The following is a 26,985-nucleotide window of genomic DNA, read 5'->3' as shown; positions in this document are numbered from 1 at the left end:
GTTTGTCTATAGTTATCTAACTACTACTTTTATCTTCCTGTTGTTTTAAGTATTTTGTATTCGCTCAAGGTAGATGAAACTTGGGCCTGGCATGGCCAAGCGCGTAAGGCGTGCGACTCGTAATCTGAGGGTCGCGGGTTCGTGCCCGCGTCGCGCTAAACATGCTCGACCTCCCAGCCGTGGGGGCGTATAATGTGACGGTCAATTCCACTATTCGTTGGTAAAAGAGTAGCCCAAGAGTTGGCGGTGGGTGGTGATGACTAGCTGCCTTCCCTCTAGTCTTACACTGCTAAATTAGGGACGGCTAGCACAGATAGCCCTCGAGTAGCTTTGTGCGAAATTCCAAAAACAAAGAAACTGATGAAACTTTATTTATACGACAAGAAATATCGTTCTTTAGTTTGCCAAGCTCGGAATTTAATTCCAATGGATCCAAACGGACTGTCCGATCCGTATGTGAAAATGAAGCTGATTCCAGAGGCTGGAGACTGCTTAAAGAGGAAGACGAGAACTATTAAGTCCTCCCTAAACCCACAGTGGATGGAGGTCTTTACTTTGTAAGTTATGATAAGCTGAAAGTCTTCTGTGACTTTTAAATCTTTTCCTTCAAAGTGTTCTAACTTACTGATTTTTTTCAAATCCTTTACTTCAAATGTTCTAACTTGTTAATTGTTTTCAAGTCATTTTCTTCAAAGTGTTCTAACTTATTGGTTGTTTTAAATTCTTTCCTTCAAAGTGTTCTAACTTATAAAGTTTTTCAGTTAATGTTTCTTTCCAAACCATCATAATTTATTTCAAAGAACAGATGTAACTACATATACCTTTTAATAAATGAAATTTAAGTGAAAAGAATAAAACAAAAGGACAACTTGAAAAATGTGCTCAGTTAAGTTATGACAACCACCAAAGAATATGCTAGCCATTTTGGTAACTTCGCCAACACAAATTAAAGTGAACAGGACAAAACGCATATTGTGATGACCTCACTAACATGAATTAACTTGAAAAGAATACATTATATATTTTGAAGTCCTCACCTATATGAATTAATACAATAATGATATGTTGTGTGTTTTGAAAACTCCATCAACATAAATCAATATGAAAAAGATATATTCTACATTTTGAAAACCTCACTAAAGTCACCCTAACTATCGGAGAGTGTTATATCATGTTTTAAATATATAGCTATTGAACACTAAAACCTTATACAGAACTTGTAGTGAGGTAATAATGAATATTGCAATAATATGTTATATTATAAATAAATAGTGTGAAACTTAGCAGTTTTATGCTATTAACCACAGATACACTCCCACATATTTTAAGTTAATACCCTGGACAACGAACGGGTACCTTATCTACTGTATATTTTGATAACGTCACCAAACTGAATTACAGTGAAACGGTTTTCTTTCTAATTCTTGTTATTATATCTGTAAAACATTATTACACACAGCAACTTAAGTTTTGTTTACTTTATGGATCACTGTTGTAGACATATAAGATAGTGGTAATTGTTGTCTCAAGTCTCAACACTTGAATACGTCTATTGTTTTCATTGTTAGCAACAATCCACACAAAAATCTTCGTTACAATACAGATTTTCGCATGTTTCGTGTTTATAGTTTAGACGGTTTCATTCTTTAAACGTCATGCATCATACTAATATGTGAATAGGATATTCTTAGTATAGTAACAATTTTTGTAATCTCGTACCCAGCAACCTTCAGCCTGAGGACAAGGACAGAAGAGTATTGATCGAAGTCTGGGACTGGGATAGAACATCTAGAAACGACTTCATGGGATCTCTTTCCTTTGGAATTTCTGAAGTCCTAAAATCACCCGTGAGTGGTTGGTTCAAGCTACTTACTGTTGAAGAGGGGGAATTTTATAATGTGCCAGTACCACCAGAGGGCTCTGACATCGCAGAGCTCAAAAAACAAATAAAGGTATGTTCAGTGATGTAAAAACAGAATGCTTAACAATTATATATGTACATACATGTATTATACATTCATTTTCTTTTTTCACGAAGGATAAAATTCAAAATATAATATCTGATGTCGAGGCCTAATACATTACTTTATTCGCCACACCCTCTGACGTGGACTGCAGTTTCGCCTATTCAAGGCTCATCAGTATAGCTTGAATAGCACTCTGACCAATGAGGGAATGAATTACACCTCTACATCATTTACTGTCTTTTGAATTTTACAAATCTCTAACACAGCATCATTAAACATTACAAACGTTCTGTAATATCAAATAATAAATTAGGTGTCACAATCTCTAATATAGCATCACTAAACGTTAGAGACATTCCGTAATATCAAATAATAAATTAGGTGTCATAATCTCTGATATTGCATCATTAAACGTTAGAAACGTTCTGTAATTTCAAATAATAAATTAGATGTCACAATCTCTAATATAGCATCATTAAACATTAGAGACGTTCTGTAATATCAAATAATAAATTAGGTGTCATAATCTCCAACACAGTATCATTAAACAGTAGAGACGTTCTGTAATATCAAATAATAAATTAGGTGTCATAATCTCTAACACAGCATCATTAAACAGTAGAGACGCTCTGTAATATCAAATAATAAATTAGGTGTTATAATCTCCAACACAGCATCATTAAACAGTAGAGACGTTCTGTAATATCAAATAATACGTTAGGTGTCATAATCTCTAACACGGCATCATTAAACAGTAGAGACGTTCTGTAATATCAAATAATAAATTAGGTGTCATAATCTCTAACACAGCATCATTAAACAGTAGAGAGGTTCTGTAATATCAAATAATAAATTAGGTGTTATAATCTCCAACACAGCATCATTAAACAGTAGAGACGTTCTGTAATATCAAATAATACGTTAGGTGTCATAATCTCTAACACGGCATCATTAAACAGTAGAGACGTTCTGTAATATCAAATAATACATTAGGTGTCATAATCTCTAACACAGCATCGTTAAACAGTAGAGACGTTCTGTAATATCAAATAATAAATTAGGTGTCATAACATTATTGCCGTTTTTGTTAATTTAGGCTGCTATGTGTTGAATACAAAGGGACTCAGGAATCTCTAATAGTCTTTATATTACCGTGAATGGTTCTTAAAACAACAACCTTCACGGTACTCTCAACAACAACCCGTGTTTTTATTGTGAAGATGATATAGTTACATTATTTTAAATGTGTATATTTTAGAGGGAAAAAATGAATTTAAATGAGAATATAATTGAATCAACAAGTCTGACATACATTAGAGAAATATTTTTTTCCGTCTTAATAGATGTTATAATTTTCCATTGACATGACACATGTGTCTGTAGATTGTTATCGACTTCCTTTCTGCTAAGTTGACTGATACAAACACTACTACCGTTATTAATATTACCGTTTTAGCTCTAGGCTTAGACAGTTTTTATCTAACTGTAAACTCTATCGTGAAGGGTACCGCTCTAGCACTTGAGCAATGAAGGTTTATCAAACATGTTTTTATAACATTTTTGTTATTTGTTGTTATGAATCTCGAGGTTTTCCTTTGAAACTAATATTTTCTTTGTTTCATGTTTTGTATTTCTTAAGAAAACAATACATTTTAGTATATATTGAACATAACAATGTTTTCTTCGTTAGTTGTCCTTTCTTTTTCCAGTATTGTAGAAATACATGTAATAATTAAGACATTTCCTGGTACTTTTTCCACCCCCAAGTTTTACAATGTTTTTTTCTTGACTTCAGAAATTGTGTTTAGTTCCCTTGGAAACACTAAAGCCAACAGGTCAGTAAAACTTACTCTAGAAACTAATCACTTCTACATTTCATTTCCTCAGAGCCGAAACTACCATCGGGTTAACCAGATCGGAGACCGACTGAACAAAATCGCTGACATCGACCAATCAGTGGATCAGGATAAAGCGATGCGTGTATCAGATTTTGAGTTTCTAATGGTTCTCGGAAAGGGGAGTTTTGGAAAAGTAAGACGGTGTTGTTTTATCTTGATTAAAAGTAATCTTAAGAGGAAAACGATAGATCTATTATAACTAGGTCTAGGGACGGTAATACTAGTTTCTGAGATCCATTAAATATTATAACACAGTAACAATGTAGAAAGTGAAGATAAGCCTTCTGACAAGAACTACACACTCTTAGGAACATATAACGTAAACCTAGTTCGTAGTAGAAGTAATAGCAAAGACGGAGATCTAACTAATGTTTATCCACAATATGTACAACCGGAATAAAACAGTTTATTAACTAGAATAAAACAGTTTACCAACTCGAATAAAACTGTTTAATAACTGGAATAAAACTGTTCAGTAACTGGAATTACACTGTTTACTAACTGCAGTAAAAGTACTTAGTAACTGGAATAAAATTGTTTTCTAACTGCAATAAAACTTTTTACTAACTCTAATGAAACTCTTTACTAACTGCAGTAATATTTTTAGTAATTGGAGAAAAACTGTTTACTAACTGCAGTGAAACTGTTTAGTAAGTGCGATAAAACTTTTTTATAACTGAAGTAAAATTATCTAGTAACTGGAATAACACTATTTACTAACTGGAACAAAACTGTTTACTAACTGCAGTAAAACGTTTTATTAACTGGAGTAAAAGTTTAATAACTTCAATAAAACTATTTCGTAAGTGCTATAAAACAGCTTACTAACTGGAATAAAATTGTCAACTAACTGCAGTAAAACTATTTACCAACTGAATTGAAACTGTATACTAACTGGAAAAAAACAGTTTACTAACTGGAATAAAAGTGTTTATTAACTGGAATTAAACAATCAAATAGTTTAGTAACTGTAGTAAAACTGTTTAGTAACTGGAATAAAACTATTTACTAACTGCAGTAAAGGTTTTTAGTAACTGGTGTAAAATTGTTTAGTAACTGGAATAAAACAGTTTACTAACTGCAGTAAAGGTTTTTAGTAACTGGAATAAAACAATTTACTAACTGGGATAAAACTATTTAGTAATTGGAATAAAACAGTTTACTAACTGCTTTAAAACATATTATTATCTGAAGTAAAACTCTTTACTTACTGCAGTAAAACTCTTAATAACTAGAGTTAAACAGTTTAATAACTGGAATAAAACAGTTAATACCTGGAATAAAACTCTTTACTAACTGTAATAAAACGTTTTAGTAATATAAATAAAATTGTTTACTACCCACAGTAAAACTGTTTAGTAACTGAAGTAAAACGTTTTAATAATTTGAATAAGACTATTTACTAACTGCAGTAAAACTGTTTAGTAACTGGAACAAAACTGTTTACTAACTGCAGAGAAGTGTTTAGTAACTGCAATAAAACAGTTTAGTAACTGGAGTAAAATTCTTTACTAACTGCAGGAAAACTGGTTACTAACTACAATAAAAGTGTTTAGTAATTGAAATAAAACTGTTTTCTAACTGCAGTAAAATTTTTGTAATTGGAATAAAACTGTTTATTGTCTGCAGTAAAACTTGTTGGTAATTGGAATAAAACTGTTTACTGACTGCAGTAAAATTGTTTAGTAACTGGGATAAATGTTTACTAACTGCAGTGAAAGTGTTTACTAAGTGGAGTAAAATTGTTTGTGAATTTGGCAATTGAGTTACTTAAAAACTCTGATGAGATGGAAAATTTTAAAAGATACATTTATTAAATATCCTAGGTAAACGTGTTACTTATAGAAATATAAGGGTAGCTGTAAGTAAAAAACAAGACAGGTTGGATCACAAATAGTTTAAGAGATAAAATTAAAGGGATTTATAAAATTTAAATACAAATTAGAAGATTAGAAAATATCAAGAAAGTTGGTCAAACAGAAAATTAGGATATCAAAAAAGGATGTTTGAGAAAAGTGTGGCTGAAAATGTAAATATTAAAAGCAGTAAATATTTCGTTAAATACATCAAGGATAAACAAAATGTTAAAATGGTGGTATGGCCCTTGAGGAATTTTAAAGGAAGGCTTGTATCTGTTGGTTACGAGATGAGTGGACTATTAAGTTTTGATTTTTCTTCAGTTTTTATCTAAAAAAAATTAAGCAGTATTATATATCTTGAACAGTCGACAGATGGAAACAAGATCAAAGTAGATGATTAATTATGAGCTGGTTAAAAAAAACAACATGAAGTATATAGAACAATGGAACTTCTGGACCACATAATATTTCCCCGAGAGTTTTGAAGAAAGTTAAAGGTTGAATATGCGAACCACTTGCTATTATTTTTTGTTACTCCTTCAATAGTGGGCAGGTACCAGATGATTGTAAGTTATCTATGTTACTTATCTTTTTAAGGGAGGTTATAAAAATTGTTCCATTAATTATAGACTGATTAGTCTTACATCAGTTGTGGAAAACGTTTTGGAAAAACTTAAAAAGATGCTTTGCAAAGTCATTTAATACGAAGTTAATTACAACGACTGGTTTCTTACAGCTAAATATTTATTCATATTCTTTAAGTTAATATTGTGACATACATACAGGAAATTAGATGTTTTTGATGAAAGAATCGGCAATAGAAAATATTAACAGGTATTGGTGGTTCAATGAGTGAAATGTATAAACAATATAAGTTGATTTATTTTTCTGTAACATTCAACTTATATTGTTTAGCTTGATCTATGGCTGAATTGTTTCCACTAAAACATCTTTCTTATTTCCACTCATATCTATCTTATGTAGAGTATTCTCTTTCTATTCAGTCTTATTTTACTTTAATGTGTACAAGTGTCTTTATTTCTGTCTCTCCCTGTGACCTAGCATTAAACAGCAACTTACGTCCCTAAAACCCGTTTCCATACACATGGTGAGAAAAGAACAGATAACCCAATGCCCAGTTTTGTGCTTCACAGCAATCATATTAAAGTAAAATTTTCTTTCTGTATGTTTAGGTGATGTTAGCTGAAAGTAAGAGGTGCCCTGGGGAACTGTATGGAATAAAAATCCTGAAGAAAGATGTTATTATCCAAGATGACGATATTGACTGTACCATGATCGAGAAGCGAACACTGGCTATTTATGACAAGCCACCCTTCTTAGTACAGTTTCACTCCTGCTTCCAAACAGAAGTAGGTAACCAGTTTTGTTCACTTCCAGTCCAGTTTACATGTTACGTTCTTCTTTCTTGACTCTAAACTAGGCCCGACATGGCCAATGTGTTAAGGCGTTCGACTCGTAATCCGAGAGTCGCGGGTTCGAATTCCGGTCGTATCAAACATGCTCGCCCTTTCATCCGTGGGGGCGTTAAAAAGTGACGGTCAATCCCACTATTCGTTGATAAAAGAGTAACCCAAGAGTTGGCGGTAGGTGGTGATGACTAGCTACCTTCCCTCTAGTCTTACACTGCTAAATTAGAGACGACTAGCACAGATAGCCCTCGTGTAGCTTTGCGCGAAATTAAAAAAAATAACAACAAAAAACAGACTCTAAACTAAGATAGGTTACAGTTCTTCTTTAATTCTCTCCTGACCCTAAACTAAGATAGGTTACAGTTCTTCTTTAGTTCTCTCTTGACTCTAAACTAAGATAGATTACAGTTCTTCTGCGGTTCTCTCCTGACTCTGAGCTAAGATAGGTTACAGTTCTTCTTTAGTTCTCTCTTGACTCTAAACTAAGATAGATTACAGTTCTTCTCTTGTTCTCTCCTGACTCTGAGCTAAGATAGGTTACAGTTCTTCTTTAGTTCTCTCCTGACTCTGAGCTAAGATAGGTTACAGTTCTTCTTTAGTTCTCTCCTGACTCTAAACTGAGATACGTCAGAGTTTTCTTTCAGTTCCTGTTACGTATTTTATCTTATTCCAGACGAGTCACCCATTAATTATGTTACGCATTACAATTTTAACCAGCCTGAAATTTCAATATGAATTTTGGAAGTTTATTGAATGTATGTATCAAAGTTATAATATTTGACAACATATATTGATAGATACAATTTTCTTTCTTAACACAAATATTTTTATTATACAAACAATAATACATTTTATAATATCGGTTAGAACAAAATTATGGTGTTCGAAATATATAAATGTTCCTTGCCAGATATCTGCAGTTTCCCGACTAATTAGTGTTAAACACTATTTCTCCTTCCAGGGTTTATAGCATATCAACTGTATCAAACCAGCAACATAAACATTTCTCTTCGCGCGTAAACTTTAATGAGATCGGTTGACAACAACACTGGTAATCACTGGTGTTTCACCCACTAATAGTACGTTGATGATTCTCACGCTTGAGAATCTTCTACAAATATAGAATAGGCGGAAAATTCGCAATATACATTTAACAATGTACGTCACTTACATTTCTATATATATATATATATATTTAACCAGAACAAACATCAATATTGAAATAAATATGTATTAATAAATCCGTTGCAGTCTCATAATGACTATAAACTAAGGCACATTAAAGTTTTCTTTCATTTCGTTCGTAGCCTTACGTGCCTGCTTCACTTATTTAATGATCTAAGTAAACGTCAGTTTATAATATTATGCGCCAGGTTTATTGTTGTTACGAATTCATAAAATGGTCGTTTTCAGCCTCATGTATCAGTTTCACTGTGTTTACTAAATGTGAAGTGTGTGTGTGTTTTTCTTATAGCAAAGCCACATCGGGCTATCTGCTCTGTCCATCGAGGAGAATCGAACTCCTGATTTTTGCGTTGTAAATCCGTAGACTTACTGCTGTACCAGCGACGATCTGCCAATCCATGAAAACAGTGGTTTACAACCTTCATTGTTAATACTAATCCATGAAAACAGTGGTTTACAACCTTCATTGTTAATACTAATCCTTGAAAACGGTAGTTTACAACCTTCATTGTTGTTACTAATCCATGAAAACGGTGGTTTACAACCTTCATTGTTAATAATAATCCATGAAAACAGTGGTTTACAACCTTCATTGTTGTTACTAATCCATGAAAACGGTGGTTTACAACCTTCATTGTTAATAATAATCCATGAAAACGGTAGTTTACAACCTTCATTGTTAATACTAATCCTTGAAAACGGTAGTTTACAACCTTCATTGTTAATAATAATCCATGAAAACAGTGGTTTACAACCTTCATTGTTGTTACTAATTCATGAAAATGGTAGTTTACAACCTTCATTGTTGTTACTAATCCATGAAAACGGTAGTTTACAACCTTCACTGTTGTTACTAATCCATGAAAACAGTGGTTTACAACCTTCATTGTTAATACTAATCCATGAAAACAGTGGTTTACAACCTTCATTGTTAATACTAATCCTTGAAAACGGTAGTTTACAACCTTCATTGTTAATAATAATCCATGAAAACAGTGGTTTACAACCTTCATTGTTGTTACTAATTCATGAAAATGGTAGTTTACAACCTTCATTGTTGTTACTAATACATGAAAATGGTAGCTTACAACCTTCATTGTTGTTACTAATCCATGAAAACGGTGGTTTACAACCTTCATTGTTAATAATAATCCATGAAAACAGTGGTTTACAACCTTCATTGTTGTTACTAATCCATGAAAATGGTAGTTTACAACCTTCACTGTTGTTACTAATCCATGAAAACAGTGGTTTACAACCTTCATTGTTATTACTAATCCTTGAAAACGGTAGTTTACAACCTTCACTGTTGTTACTAATCCATGAAAACAGTGGTTTACAACCTTCACTGTTGTTACTAATCCATGAAAATAGTGGTTTACAACCTTCACTGTTGTTACTAATCCATGAAAACAGTGGTTTACAACCTTCACTGTTGTTACTAATCCATGAAAATAGTGGTTTACAACCTTCATTGTTATTACTAATCCATGAAAATAGTGGTTTACAACCTTCATTGTTATTACTAATCCATGAAAATAGTGGTTTACAACCTTCATTGTTGTTACTAATCCTTGAAAACGGTAGTTTACAACCTTCATTGTTATTACTAATCCTTGAAAACGGTAGTTTACAACCTTCACTGTTGTTACTAATCCATGAAAACAGTGGTTTACAACCTTCATTGTTGTTACTAATCCATGAAAATAGTGGTTTACAACCTTCACTGTTGTTACTAATCCATGAAAACAGTGGTTTACAACCTTCATTGTTGTTACTATTCCATGAAAATAGTGGTTTACAACCTTCATTGTTGTTACTAATCCTTGAAAACGGTAGTTTACAACCTTCATTGTTATTACTAATCCTTGAAAACGGTAGTTTACAACCTTCATTGTAATTACTAATCCATGAAAATGGTGGTTTATAACCTTCATTGTTGTTATTAATACATAAAAATATTGTTTTAAGTGTCCCACGAAAGTGACTGTTTATACCTTCAAACATTAGCTATACCATTGTTAATAATTTATGAAAGTTATTGTTTATAGGCTTACGTGTGAACTTCACTACTGTTAGTATTGTATGAAAATAGTCGTTTGACTTCACGTGTCTGCCACACTACTGTTGGTAATTAGTGACTAGAGAGACATCTATCAGCTACATCGTTGTTGGTAGTCTATAAAATCAGACAATACGATAAATCTGAAGGCTTATAACGTTAAATACCGAGTTTCGAAACCTGTGGTAGGCACTGGAAAGACAGACAGTTTCTCCGAATTCTGGAACGAAACACGTGATACCGTATTCTTTTGTGGCTATAGAATTTTTATTGGTTTGTAAAGAAAAAATCCTAAAATATATTTGTCATATTTTAATCACATCTGATATGATAGAATGGAATATTTGTGGTTGAAATATCTACCTGGATAAAAATAAGTGATTACTTATCTATAGGATCGACTGTATTTTGTAATGGAATATGTTAGTGGGGGAGACCTGATGTTCCAGATCCAGCAGACCGGAAAATTCAAAGAACCTGTGGCCGTGTAAGTAGCTATTCCTGTAACTTTTATTAGCTTTCTTCATTATATTTCTCTGTACGTATTTTTCTTTTTATTTTAGCGTAAGCACCGTTTGCACATTGGAAAAAAAAAAAAATGTTTTCTTGGTAGTTATTGTCTCATAATCTTTTCTAGCAGAGCGGTAAGTGTGAAGGCTAATACCGCTAAAAATCAGGTTTCGATACTCGTTGTGAGCACATCACAGAATGCACGCTGTACATTTGTAGCTATCTACTTAACTACAAATAAATAAATAATAGCATTGTTGTATTGTGTAGTGAAGAATTTTAGAGTAAACGAAAAAAAATTAAAGAGAAGCGCAGGGAACATCTTATTGTCCCATGTTTTAGTTCTGCATGTCATGCTGTGTCTTTTTAGTGACAAACCTAATGTGAACATGTTTGTGTTTGGCTTCAAATATTCTCCTAAATTTATATCTCATGAATAACCTTCACTTCAGTTTACATTTTCTTTTATAGAAAAGAATTGTGCAAACACCAGCTGTACTACGATCGTTATGTATCTACACTACACTATAATTGTTATATATTTACACTACGCTATTACTGTTATGTATTTACACTACACAATGATTGTTATATATTTACACTACACTATAACTGTTATGTATTTACACTACACTATGACTGTTACGTATTTACACTACACTATAACTGTTACGTATTTACACTACACTATAACTGTTACGTATTTACCTTACAGTATGATTGTTATGTATTTACACTACACTATAATTGTTACATATATACACTACACTACACTATGATTGTTATGTATTTACACTACACTATAATTATTATGTATTTATGATACACTATAACTGTTATGTATTTACCCTACAATATGATTGTTATGTATTTACACTACACTATGATTGTTACATATATACACTACACTGTAATTGTTATGTTTGTTTGTTTTTGAAATTCGCACAAAGCTACTCGAGGGCTATCTGTGCTAGCCGTCCCTAATTTAGTAGTGTAAGACTAGAGGGAAGGCAGCTAGTCATCACCACCCACCGCCAACTCTTGGGCTACTCTTTTACCAACGAAAAGTGGGATTGACCGTCACATTATAACGCCCTCACGGCTGGGAGGGCGAGCATGTTTAGCGCAACTCGGATGCGAACCCGCGACCCTCAGATTACGAGCGCATGCCTTATCGCGCTCGGCCATACCAGGCCTTTAATTGTTATGTATTTACACTATACTATAATTGTTACATATATACACTACAGTACACTATGATTGTTATGAATTTACACTACACTATAATTGTTATGTATTTACACTACACTATAATTGTTATGTATTTACGCTTCACTATGATTGTTATATATTTACGCCACACTATGATTGTTATATATTTACGCTAGACTATGATTGTTATATATTTACGCTACACTATGATTGTTATGAATTTACAGTACACTATAATTGTTATGTATTTACGCTACACCATTATTGTTATGTATTTACATTACACTAATTGTTATGTATTTACGCTTCACTATGATTGTTATATATTTACACTATACTATAATTGTTATATATTTACACTACATTGTGATGATTATTTTTATACCAGATTTTACGCAGCGGAAATTGCTATCGGATTGTTCTTCCTTCACAGTCAAGGGATAATTTACAGGTTAGTTTCTCGTGTGTTTTTCTTTTTTTCTTAATGATAAAAATTCACAAATTATTTATTTTTAAAGTTAAACCTTTTGTTATCTTTTCGAAAAGGAAGATTATCTTGGAGAGTATATTACCCTAACGGTTTAATGAAGCAGTATGGTGACGATGGTTACAGAAAAGTGATACTCAGATTAACAACTTTAAATAACCTTCAGGCTTAAAGAAATTTGATGTTTGTTAATTGCACTGTGATATGAGGCACTTCTAACCTAGAACTTACAAAAAGGGAAGCAACAACTGAGAACAACCTGTACAATTTCTCTTAATGTTGACTGTCATAGGTAATATTGTGTAGGGTCTCCAGAGGCTTATCGCAGCTCGAACGTATCGTTTGCAGGTCGACTCGTTAACTTAGTGGTTCCCAAACAGTGCAGCGCGAGAGAATTTAAGGTGTGGCGAGAAAATTCAAGGTCAATCAAAAATTTAGAGACATTTTAAAAAAATTAATGTACGGAAATTAATGTGATTTTTTTTATTTGCAGATGATTGACAGATATTTTTCCAATGTGAGAGCAAGAGAATTAAGTGAGGATTAGGATGATCCAAGTCCACGTTGTGATCCGAAATTGTCGTCTTCAAAACCCTGCCAGTAGGTTGAGCAGAGTGCTGAAATAGGCTCGTCGAATCAGAATACCAATGCCTAATTCTGCACACCAAGGTTCGCTGGTTGTCTCAAGGAAAAGTTTTAAATCGGGTGTTGGAACTGAAGATCGAGCTCAGAGCATTTTTTTTTTTTTTTTGAATAAGAAGGGAACCAATTGTACCACCATCTGGATGAGAATGACTGGTGTGCAAAGCTGGCATAATTGGCTGATATCTTTTCCCGGTTCAATGTGCTCAACACCAGTATGCAAGGTTGTGATGACAATATTTTCACGACTACAGACAAACTAATTGTATTAAAAAAAAGCCTCAGCTCTACTTCTGAAGAGCAATACAACATAATGTTCGCACTGATAAGAAGTTTTAAAACAATGAATTGTACGGCCTCATACAGGAATGTCTTGCAACACAGATAGAAAAGTACTTCTCACCGTTGTCTACAGAAAGATTCGACTGGGTTAAAGATCCCTTTGTGAATTCTAACTGTTCAGACCTGACATTAAATGATGGTGAGGAAATGGAATACATTTCGAGTGATCGAACCTAGAAATTGAAACACAGCAGTATATCACTGGACTCTTTATGGATATACAACCAGAACAATATCCACGCATTTCTTCAAGCGCCTAATCCATTCTTCTACAATTCTCCACGACATATTGTTGTAAACAGGGATTTTCAGCTCTGGTACAAATATCAAAGACCAGAAAAAAGAAAGGCTTATTTGTGTTGATGGATAGATAGGAATTTGTTTGTCTCACATTAGACCCAATATAAACGAGAGTACCACACAAAAACAAGCTCACACTTCTCATTGAATCTGTATATTTTGTGAATGAATCATGTAGTTGCGCTGTTTTATACTTTCTGGATGTCTCATGATCATATTATGATGCAGTTGTGTTCTATGTTGTGAATAAAGCACTGCTAGGAGTTGATTTTTCGTTTTTGAATGTATTTTCATCAATAAAAAATCAATGTGGCGCAAGCAAATTTTCATTCCGAAAGTGCGGAGAAAAAAGTTTGGAAACCACTGCGTTAACCAGTAAACCGCGCCTTAGCCTATTTAAGGAAGTAAAGATGTCGGTCTTCTACTTACTTTCGAATCGTTTCCGAAAAGAAAAAATCAGTTTTGAAGAAGGGTGTCGTTAATAAAAAAACAAAAAAAAACACATATCAATCACTCCTACTTCATTAGTTTCCAGAAGTAAAGATCTCTAGGCCTGTACAGTGTAGCTGAAGGGTCACATTATCTTCAGAAAACACTGTGAAGACGCCAGAGAATATGGTGATAAAATATTAAACTAAAGCTATCGTAACGCGCACATTGATACTTTCAGTACCTTCATAATATTTATTTGTATTCCATTACAGAGACCTCAAACTTGACAACATACTTCTCGATGAAAACGGTCATATCAAAATCGCAGATTTTGGAATGTGTAAAGAAGGAATTTTGAACAATCAAACGACAAGAACATTTTGTGGAACTCCTGATTACATAGCTCCAGAGGTAACGTATTTCTTTTAGTGGCATTTAGACATGCAAATTTCAAGTTTTATAATTAGCTTCTGGTGTTAAAATGTGTTTATGCTATTTCTATTAATCTTTTCCGGATGTGCATGTTCAAGTTACATATTAATGTCTCAGTATATTAAGTATATTATTCTCAGTGACACAACAAATAGCTATTATTACTATTCGTTTCAATTATATGTGTCAGTAACAAAAGAATCTTTCTGTCTTTATCACAAAGTAGCGAATCTGAGTTTTCACGATGGTTTCGAAGAATTCATTTCTTTTTGTTACGCATAACAAAATGTAAACTTGAAATAGAATGTTTGACTTTTAAGAACAAAGCTGTAAGTTTACAGATCTGTTTGTCCTTTAAGAACAAAGTTGTAAGTTTACAGATCTGTTTGACCTTTAAGAACAAAGCTGTAAGTTTACAGATCTGTTTGTCCTTTAAGAACAAAGTTGTAAGTTTACAGATCTGTTTGTCCTTTAAGAACAAAGCTGTAAGTTTACAGATCTGTTTGTCCTTTAAGAACAAAGCTGTAAGCTTACACTTCCATTTGTCAGTCAAACACAATGTTCCAAGTCTACGTGTACTCTTATTATTTATTCTAGTAACAATTTTGTTCAGGAACTAACATACAGAAACTATGTTCACCTTCTGATTATTAAGATATCAGATGAAGATAACACTTAAATCGCAATTGATATTTCGTTCATTGTAGATAATTCTGTACGAGCCATATAATATTTCAGTCGACTGGTGGGCCTATGGAGTTCTTTTGTACGAAATGCTAGTCGGTCAGGTAGGTTTTGGTTTTCATTGTTATAAAATTGTACCCCATATTTCTACAATGTAAACAGTGGTCAAAAGGTGATTAGTCCCCCCCCCAACTCACACACGCATAGAAAGCCTCCAAGAGATATGAAGCAAGAAGGCAAAAGAAATTAAAACAACCTTATAGAATACATATTATGATGGTATTTATAAGAATACATATTCAAAGTTTTGTTTGTTCGTGTTGAATTTCGGGCAAAGCTACACGAGGGTTATCTACGCTAGCCGTAATTTAGCGGAGTAAGATTAGAGGGAAGGCAGTTAGTCATTACTACCACCGCCAATTCTTGTGCTACTCTTTTACCAATAAATAGTGGGGTTGACCGTAACATTATAACACCCCCACGGCTGAAAGGACGAACAGGTTTGGTGCGACAAGGATTTGAACGCGCGACCCTCGCATTACGGGCATGCCGGACCCTGTTAAAAGTAGTCTTCAGTGGTGAAAATAGACTCTACAAGTAGGGATCTGTGATTGTTGGGTGTATTTACCTTTCTTTTCTACCTTATCATCAAAGGTTGTACGATTCTGGTTGTTGTCAAAACTGCTGGTGACGTTTCCATGGTTACAGTACATATTTAATAAAAGTTTATAGTACGTAATCGATTCTATTAAAAGAAATTACCTAGGTGGTTAGGTTCTCGCCCTCTCCTCCCAGCTGAGTATTTCCACTTTAATCACTGATTGTAATAGATTTATTTACCAAAGTCCTTGAAAATGCAACTGATAGATTTACTGTAATTTAAATCTACTTATAATAAAATATTTTAGAATATTAGTGCTGCCACCTGGTGTTGAACAATTAAACTTATAAGTAGCTATTTATATAAAGATTATATTTATCTGGTAGAGTTTAAACTTGGCGAACTTAAAACAAGTTACTCCCTCCGTTTTCTTTTTCACCGATAGGGGTACTTATTAATATAAAATTTGGGATAAATGTTTGTCACATCACGTTACATATTCTTTTTACATTGAATAAAAACAGTTAAACAGTATAATAAAATATATGTAAAACAGTGTAAAGATGATAAGCGTCAGCTTCTTTATCAGCCTCCCTTCGATGGAGAAGATGAAGAAGACTTATTTGCTTCCATCATTGACCAGAATGTCTCGTACCCAAAGTTTTTATCAAAAGAAGCCAAGGATATCTGTAAAGGAGTAAGTTAATGTGTGTGTGAGAAACGTTCTGAACCTGATTGAATATTTCCAGATTTTTTTAAAATATTTTACCCAAAGATACAGAATTTAAAATAAAATAATATGAAATTTACACTGTAAGAAACAACACAAAATTACCAGTATCCGTTCCTTAATTTCAAGGTGTTAAACCACTGTGGTCTTCGCGCCCTCTTTCATTTTCTTTAATTTCTAAATCTTAAACCACTGTTATTTGTGCTTCTCTTTCATTAGAAACCGCTAATAATTCGTTGTTAGTTTCAAGATATCAAACCACTTTGTTAATATGTAACAAATTATCATTTTTTTCTTTTGGTTTTAACAAGCTTGTTTGTAATTTAGTTTTTAACGAAAACTCCTTTGAAGAGATTGGGATGTGGGCCTACTGGGAAAGAAGATGTTCGTAATCATCCCTTCTTCAGGAGGATAGATTGGCAGAAGATTGAAGATCAAGAAATTCAGCCTCCGTTTAAACCTAAGATTGTAAGTTCTGAAAATGAACAGATGACTGAGGGAGGTGTAGCTTTATTTGAAACATTGAGTTAGGATTTAGTTTGGTTTGGTTTGAATTTCGCGCAAAGCTACAAGAGGGCTGTCTGCACTAGTCGTCCCTAAGTTAGCAGTGTAAGACTAGAGGGAAGGCAGCTAATCATTATCACCCACCGCCAACTCTTGGACTACTCTTTCACCAACGAATAATGGGATTAACCGTCGCTTTATTACGCTCCCATGGCTGAAAGGGCGAGCATGTTTGGTGTGACGGGGATTCGAACCTGCGACCCTCAGGTTATGAGTCGAGTGTCTTAACCACCTGGCCATGCCGGGCCTTTGGGTTAGGGTATTGTACAATTAGACAAAAGTAAACAATTCCACTATACGCTAAACCTAACACTATCATATTTTAGAAATATCCAAAACCTAAATAAAGATGTGAAAAGGCCCTGCATTAAAACATAATTATTCATTACTTGATACTTCAGACAATAATCTAAAATTTAGTTATTTGAAATAAATTTTAAAATAGAAGTGAGAAACTTCTTTGTAAACAAGATTGATAAGAAGCAAAGTGATTGATATCTCATTTAAATTTCAGGCATTTATTGTAGAAAGTGACTTTATGTATAGAATCCTACCATTAGTTTTTAGCACGTTTCAATCTACTGGAATTTATAAAGTAGAATATTTGTAAGTTAAAAATATATACAGAAATCACGATACTTACTTGAAGGAGATGACTTAATAATAGATAAAGATATACATACAGCCTGACTCTGCTGCTACTTCACAGTTACATTCAAACATGAAACTCTTCCCATCACACTCCTGCAGTTTGAACTTGGAACAATCTGGTTATATCACTTCGTTCCACATTGCTTCAATCTATTCAACATGTCCTTTGATTCAGTTGAACTTCATCTTGTTAGTGAGGGTGGGGGATCTTACTTGGCTGTCTTGCTGGGAAACTGATTGAACACAGGTAAGACCGCACAATGTCGCAGTGACAGTGAGCCCTGGTGTTTCGTGCCATGCTGTTTTGAAGCCAGTCAAATATATCTACAGCCTCATATATTTCAGAACACGATTTAAGGAAGCTTTTTTCCTATTCCTTCTCTCCTACTCTCTACACAGCCAGCCTCTCAAAGCTGCTCGTAGTAGCCTTATTAAATGTATTTCTTACAGCAATGTGTCTTGTCAAAAGCTGACCTCTTCTACAAGAAACAATGAGTGCTTTCTTCTACGGAATTAATTCTCAACCTCTGTTCGTCGTACTATTACCCATACACGTTATAGCAGATAAGATTATAAACTGACTCTTAATACGAATTTATATTTATGAGTCACAAAACAGCTGATGCAATGCCGAACAGCCTATAAACCTGTTGATGTAAAAAATTAGAAAGTACTGCATCGTCCACGTAATATACTTGCACCTATGCACCTACATGCGTTAGGGCCTAAAAACAGGCCTGAAGATTGTGCAAAAATTGGGTTATTCAATAAATATTTCCCACCACTGTAAATAATGTTTCGACCACAACAGTGTTTGTTGTATCCTCTCTGGCGTGACGAGCTCTGTGTTGAGTGAAACGCGTCGTCGACAATGAATATAGCAGACTTAGTGTATTGAAATACCAACATGCGTTCTTGAATTTCATTGAAAAACCCTCAGGGATTGAATTAGCGATGTAGTGTTAAAAATATAATAAGAGTAATGCCAGTGCTTTATGGTGAGTATAATTAATTATAACTATGCTTCGCTGGCTTGGAAAAAGGAGTTCACGTTATGGAAATTAAGATATTTTTTAATTTATTGTAAATAATGAAAACACACAAAAACAAATTATTACATTCGACTACAAAATTAGAAATATATTTGAAATAATAATAATTCTCTCTTGCAGTAATTGATCATCAACTGTGATAAACTGATCCACTTAGATATTCTCTTCAAACTGTTCAGTAACCAAGCGTGTTAAGGCGTGCGACTCGTAATCCGAGGGTCGCGGGTTCGAATCCCCGTCGCCTCAAACATGCTCGCTCTTTCAGTCGTGGGAGCGTTATAATGTTACGGTCAATCCAACTATTCGTTGGTAAAAGAGTAGCCCAAGAGTTGGCGGCGGGTGGTGATGACTAGCTGCCTTCCCTCTACTCTGACACTGCTAAATTAGAGACGGCTAGCGCAGATAGACATCGAGTAGCTTTGTGCGAAATTTAAAAAAAAACAAAACAAACTGTACTGGCACTCTAGTATGTCTTCTAATTATCCGTCCTCCGGTGGAACGGTGGTAAATCTACGAAATTACAAGGTATTATGAAGTAAAGTTTAATGGTGATTAATATTGTAGGCAGTATAACATCAAATATTGCTGTTGTTTGCATTGTTTATATTAATATAAGAAAAGTACCACTGCAATCAGTATGTATACATATTGTTTTGTTTGACTAATCCAGAAAAAAAAATCCTAAATATTTTTCAGCATTTTTATAATACCTGTTAGCACTGTATCAGTGTTGATAATATTTTCATTTTTATGATACCTGTTAGCACTGTATCTGTCTTGATAATATTTTCATTTTTATAATACCTGTTAGCACTGTATCAGTGTTAATAATATTTTCTTTTCTTAGAAAAATCCAAAAGCTGGGGAGAACTTTGATCCAACCTTCACTAATGCTAAGGTCACTTTGACCCCTGCTGACCCTGTGGTGATCAACAACTTGACCGGAAGCGAGTTTGAAGGCTTTACATTTGTTAACCCTTACTTCAGTAAATGCCAGTAGCTCTCATATTTTACGCTTTAAGTGTTTGTTTGTTGTGTGAGTGATATATTTACATACCCACACAAATATATATATATATATATGTATGTTTATGAACTTTTGCTATTATTCTTATTTGTACAGTAATCTAATTATTTTTCAGTGAGATAACTGTCGTAATATTTGTTATACAACTAATTTCTTGTCATAACATTTTTGGTGTCTGTCTCTGCCAGTACAGCTTTAAACGTTAAAATCGACTTACTTCAGGTGCTCAATATTTAAATTAAATTTAAATTATTTGCGTGTTGCGTCATCTATCATTATATTTTTGTGTAAAATATTTATTTCATTTTTTAATTTAGTACGTAATATATTATTAAAAAGTATTTTGCTTTAACTATTACTTTTGTTGTTCAGGTTGTCAGTACTGTGACAATCATAAAAATGTTATTTATTTTCCAACACATTACAATTTACAACTTTACAATTTAATTCACAGATGGCAATAAGCAGCACAGTGAGTTTACACGCTTTTAGACAAACAATGCCAACAAGGTTGAACAAATGTAAAAAATAAAATAAAGGTAAATTTTTATAATACCTGACCAAAAAGTTCAAGATCCAAGTAGGTGAAACGTTTTTTATGTAACTCTGTAACATAAACAGGAAGGCGACATTTTAGTTTATTCAGTTTAGGCTAATAATTTCATACTAACTGAAAACAAAAATTTATCATACTTGAAGTTTAGACCTAGAATTTTAATAATGTATTAAAATTAAGGAAGTAATAGGAAATAGTGAAGATTTTATCTAAATTATTGGACAACTGCTAGTTAGTTTTTAACCAAATGTTTATTATTCCAAAATATCTTAGAAATTTTGATTGGAACTTGGAAAGAAATTTTGGTAAAATATGACATAAAAAAACATTTTGTACTGAATCACGTACACTAATGGTCTTATTAAACACAGAAATGTTTGAATTATTATTTTTTCTTTTTATTTTGTGTGTGATAGAAAGAAATGACGAGACACAAGAATGTTTTGTATTTCACTTAAAACGGCTATTCTCTTCAGTGTCATTATTTCCTTTTGGTATTTAGCGTATGAGAATATATAGTATTTTGTTTTGCCTCTTAAACCCTACGCCACACAAATAGTTTTCACTTCAGTTTTCAAAACCAAAACTTGTTAATATAAGGAATTTTATTTTGGTGCAAAACTGCTTCACTGTATTTAATAAGCGATAGTCGTGAATAGGAGTGGTGCTGACTTAAGTTATTTTATTACATGGTTTTAGGCTTAACATGAACAGTCGTGTACGATGCATTTAAGTTCATATTATTTGTTAAAAGTACTTTCTTATCAGGAAAAAGATCTAGCGTTTAAAAAGGTAACATGGAATAAGAAGCCTAAGCAATGTACGTATAATTTGTCCGTGTTCTTAAAAAACTTGTGTTGTTTAGAAAACAGTCAAATGTTAGGTTAAGCTAAATTGTATCAAATATCACATCAACATTTTTTGAAAGCATGTTTGTTTTGTTTATAGTTAAGTAGTTTTTTTTTCCTATTTGATTAAATAAATATTTCCAAAATATACGCTTGAAAACTTGGATACTTGTAACGTTAAGTTTATATAACTTATAGGTACTTTAATGAACACTTTCAGGCTCCCTTTAATAAGTGACATGAACTCTTATTATGATGAAGATTTAAACATTATTATGAAATTAAGAAATGCTTTGCTATTACGTCCCAAAGTTGTACCTAGGGCTATAACTTGCAAGAAAGAAAAAGTATATGCTGTTTAATAAAGGTTAATGTTTCGATTCTTATCGTTTTGATTGAATAAGTATATAACTAATAATGTTTTAAATCAAGTCATTATCTCTAATTTGTTACATACTCATTTAGTGTTCTAAGTCCCTCTTTTATTTGCCTGGCATGGCCAGAAGGTTAGGGAGCTCGACTCCCTAATCTGTGGGTCTCAGGTTTGAATCCCTATCACACCAAACTTGCCCGCCTTTTTAGTCGTAAGGGCGTTATAATGTTACGGTCAATCCTACTGTTCGTTGGTAAAAGAGTAGACCAAGAGTTAACGGTGGGTGGTGAAGACTAGCTGCCTTCCCTCTAGTCATACACTTCTAAATTAGGGACGGCTAGCGCAGATAGCCTTCGTGTAGCTTTGTGCGAAATTCAAACACAACAACAACCCTATTTTATTTTGTTGTTGTTGTTAGTTGCTTGTTTAACAAAACAAGCTACAGAATTTTGAATATAAAAGTTATTAAAGATCAAAGGTTAAACATTCCAGCGACGTGTGGAATTAAATTGTACAATAACTATAATCAGAGCTTAATTTGTAGAAAATGAAGGTACCAGATCCTGTTAGTGGGTATGAAGGGATTTTGAGTCCTGACAGACAATTTAACCGTTATTGAGCTATTATTTGAGATGGGACTCGAGTGTAGCGATGTAGTTAGTTTACTACATTGGTCGAATATCAGTCGCAATGCAGCAGAGGAAAACGTAAATTTAAGTATAATGTGTCAGTCTTTAAATAAATGAGAAAAAAAAGTCCAAACAAGTTCTGTATCTCGGGCCCTGGGAGATCTAATGGATAGTATGCAATGAATTTAATCACTTTCTAACTGCAGACCCGAGACTGTCTAAACTGCTTCTGATAACCACGACATGAAATTTAGTTTAGAAAAATGGCATAAAGCAAGTTTTTAAATGGAGTATTCTCTTATGCATAATTGAAGTAATTAATCCAGAAACCTGAGATATGTTTGTCATCATTGGATGTGTGAAAACAAGTGTACTGGAGTTTAAAAATGAATTTTTTGTGAAATACAAAACAATATATATGTATACAGTTTTCCTAAATCTATAACATTTTGAATTATTCTAATACACATGAATCAATGTTTTGAAAATGTATATTATATAACTTTGTAAGATTTACTTGAGGAATAGTTGATTGTTATATTCAACAATAATCAGTTTTAAAGACCTCTGAAGGTTATGTCAGATACCTAGAGGTCAGTTTAAGGTATATGACGTGATCTAGACCTCTAAAAAAGTATTATTTTTAAACATCGATTAAAAGCATGTTAATTAAAGTTTCTGAAAATTCCACTCAAACAATATTACTTGATAAATCAGATTTAATAAATTGTATTATCAGCTCTTATGTTGTCTATTGTTTACTGTTATTTAAGTCTGAAATTTGTACATGTTTAGCGTAGCACAACAAATCACATATCACGTGAATACCTATTTACACTGCAACAAAAATTGTTATAATCTATATTTTAATGCTGGAATTTGTTTGTTAGTTAGAGGCCATATAATGCCTAGAAAGTTATACGGACGTGACGTTAAATTTACCTGGTATATTCTAAGCTAGATTATAAGTACGATATAGTTGTGGAGCGTATAAACGTTTTTGCAAGATAGTTAAATTCAGCAGTTTTGTGAGGTATTTGGGCCTGTTTTATCGCACTTAAAGAATTACTTTGTGCAACTACATTAATTTGATTCGATCAATCAACATCCTTGTACCTAGGCCTACAGCAATTTGTGTTAAAGGAGTAGGTAAACTAATTTATTATTATTATGTTGACTCGACGTTCGAGTATTGTCATCAGATAATTTGATAAAACTGCCAATGAAAGAAAACGTTAAGGTGTTACTTGATTAAAACAATGCCAATCCACGTAACGATAACGAATTGATTTATTTCTTCAATAACGTTTGCTATAAGCTATATGGGTTCACTTTGTCGCAAGTCGTAGGCTTAGGTTCACAAAAACAACAACAAAAAACTTCAAAATAAACAAGTTTAACCTTACTGATGGTGCCCCTAACTCTCAAAATAAAATTATTTACAGAATTTCCTCACTGATAAATGCGATAAATTTCACTATTAACACCGACCTGAATTATAACTAGATACGTCTCAGAAACTTATGAACACTTCACTCGTATTCATTACACAAATTTTGCAGATTATAACGTCTTGTGTACCCTAGCAATCACTTGAGTTAAATCATTAAAAATATAGCATACATTAATATATATATAGAGACACACATATAAATTTTAAAGTTGCAGTTTTAAAATCGTTACTACAATCACTTGTGCTGCCAATTTTACTTCACTATCGATTTCTCAAGAGTGGTGGTGATCGGTGTTCTCTTTGAGCTACGTGGTTGCACAACAACCAATCAAATGTCGCGCAGATCCTCAGTAATGATGAAGGATCTTAACACGTTGACGTCCTTAAAAAACAATGGCAGTCGATAGGCCTAAAGCCCAAATAACCACCTGGTAGCATTGTAAAGGCCCTAATGATCCAATATGGTCGATGATTTTAAGATATCCCCCCTAAAAAAACGTGGTAGCACACATACGCACATTGCTTTGATACTGGTGCACATTAAAATAATTCATTCTGCATATATAATGAAAAAATTGGAGGGAACGTTGCTGGTAATAGTTCCACCCAGCTCATAGCCAGGAAAGCATCCATGAGAATAATTACCGTATTTTACGCCTTGTCAGACGCTACATCGTGGAAGACGCACCCTAATTTTGGAAAGAAAATTCTGAGAAAAAAATATTTTGACCCATTAACCAACACTTTGATGTAACCTTGACTTTTTTTCAACCTACTGAGTAAATACACAGTCAAATAATCATATTCCTCACAGTATATCGACAATATTAGCTAAAATGAATGTTTTATGCAATTGAAAATACTTGTAATTAGTAAGTAATGAGATTACGATCTGTATGAGAGGCCATTTTGAGTAGACTCAAAGCTAACCTCTTTCCCTTAACCCACCACTTTTCTCTTGGAAGACGTATGGGGATTTTTCAAGGTATTTTTAAAGAAAAAAGTGTGTCTTGCAAGGCATAAAATAATGCATGCATACGGTTACAACATTTTGCAGGTTATTGGTAAACATAACAAGGTTTTCGTATACAAAATATCAGGTTTTAAATTAAGTATTAGGATTTTTTTAATTGTTTGTTTTTTGGATTTCGCCCAAAACTACAAAAGGGCTATCTGCACTTGCCATCTCTAATTTAACAGTAGAAGACTAGAGGGAAGGCAGCTAGTTATCACTACCAACCGCCAACTTTTGCGCTACTCTTTTACGAACGAATAGTGGGACTGATCATAACATTATAACACCCCACAGCTGAAAGGGCGAGTACGTTTGATGTGAAAAGGATTAGAACCCGCAACCATCATTACGAATCGAGCGCCCTAATCACCTGGTCATTGTGTCGTTGATATTTACTGAACTTTCAGCCATGCTTGGGTGGCATTACAGAAGTTACTATGATGTGGTGCACGTGCATTCATGTTACTGTATCCAAGAGTATAAATCTGGTCTTTATAAAATGACCTGCCTTGGCTGGTTTAGCGGACTAGTATTTCGTAAAATATTGTGGCATTTAAGTTATAAGACATTATATATGTACATATATTATTATTTACAAATAAGTTCTTACATTTCAGTTATCTTCCTAAACACACAGAACAGTAAATACAGAATTTTAGAAAAGAATTATATCTACCAGTTACGAACTTTGTACTCGTTTGCTGCTTGCCGAAAATTGCTAAGCCTTACCAATAATTTCACACGTAGAGGCTATATAACGAAATAATTTTGTATGTTTTATATATGCATTTTGAAATAACCAAAAAATCATAAATTATCCTTTTAAATCCACGGGATACCACTATAATTCATCATTCAGTAACTAGATATTTAGGCCTAAAAAATGTGAAATTTCGAGCTAACTGAATGTTTACCTTTCTCCTTCAAATTTAGCATTAAAATAACGAGTTGGTCCCCGAATACTTCAAAAAGGCTGAAAAAAACAAAACAAAAAACATTAGAGTACTTTCTGAATTTTTGATTGGTTATTCTTTCGTTATAGATAAATTAATATATGCAAGTTTTTCCAAATATGGACAGAGGGGGTGAAGCTACTGTGTTTGATTCAGTAAATTTAGTGTTATCTCAGCAAATCGAAAAGATAGAATGTTCTTATTTTATATTCTAGCGTGTCAATATTGTTAATTTAAGCTCCCTAATTCGTAATAAACTATATACTTTGTGTTTCAATAGCACAAATGTCTGAACCAATGCTGCATTCAACACACCTAGAAGACACACAAAAATTGATATGTAGGTTTATTTATTTACTTAAATTAAAACAAAAATTAACTAATCTATAATAATAGTATTTGAATTATAATCTACAATTTGATACCAAACTTATTTGCATACATTCATAAAATAGTAATTTAATAAAATTTTGAACGTGAGTATACAAAAACGATGACATGACATTTGACCCGTGACCATAGGAAGACCCTTAGTGGTAAGGAGCTTAATAACTAGCTTTGTTAGATAGTCAAACATGTAACTCGCCTAGCAACTGAATAACAAAACAAACTTTCACCAAATAAGCAATTACCAAACTTTTCTATTGGTCTTAAAGCGTCCATAACCTTGTTCCTATATACTTCACACAGCCCCTTGACTGTTACATCATCATTACCAGTGACGACTTCTCCAATAATTAACTAAATTAAAACACTGAAAACTTTGCTTGAAACAGCATCTTACAGTACTTAAAAATTTGATTCAAACAAGGTTTCAGATTAATGAAACTGTCTTTTGAACAGCATTATACAGTAGTGAAATTGTGTTGAACAGTTCTTTAGATTAGTGACACTAGCGTTTGAACAATTTTTCAGATGTAATACTGTTTTTGACTATTATTTTTCTGTGGTGACACTATTATCTTGGACATTAGAGAATTAAATTATTATTTTAACAATATTTTCAGTCGTAAAATTATCACTTGTTGAACATTCGACATTATAAGCATTGTAAACCGAAACAATACTTTCAGGCATAAGATTTGTTTTGA

General features: G+C 33.1%; 1 protein-coding gene across 2 annotated transcripts; it reads left to right on the top strand.

Annotated features, from left to right (window-relative positions):
• Window positions 1–400: 400 nt before the first annotated feature.
• On the top strand, window positions 401–23,215 carry LOC143237489 (calcium-dependent protein kinase C-like; the record flags this gene model as incomplete). Of its 2 annotated transcripts, XM_076476818.1 has the most annotated exon segments (11): window positions 401–557; window positions 1,724–1,952; window positions 3,855–3,998; window positions 6,918–7,094; window positions 10,797–10,888; window positions 12,512–12,574; window positions 14,599–14,737; window positions 15,466–15,546; window positions 16,633–16,740; window positions 17,101–17,241; window positions 19,888–23,215. In XM_076476818.1, coding segments are annotated over 11 exon segments (1,484 nt in total), but the record flags the coding sequence as incomplete, so codon positions are not given.
• Between the last annotated feature and the right edge of the window lie 3,770 nt (window positions 23,216–26,985).

This window comes from Tachypleus tridentatus, chromosome 13, assembly GCF_004210375.1.
Source record: "Tachypleus tridentatus isolate NWPU-2018 chromosome 13, ASM421037v1, whole genome shotgun sequence".
Lineage (NCBI taxonomy): Eukaryota > Metazoa > Arthropoda > Merostomata > Xiphosura > Limulidae > Tachypleus > Tachypleus tridentatus.
The sequence above is the reverse complement of the archived record's forward strand: the minus strand, read 5'-3'. Positions and strand labels throughout refer to the sequence as shown.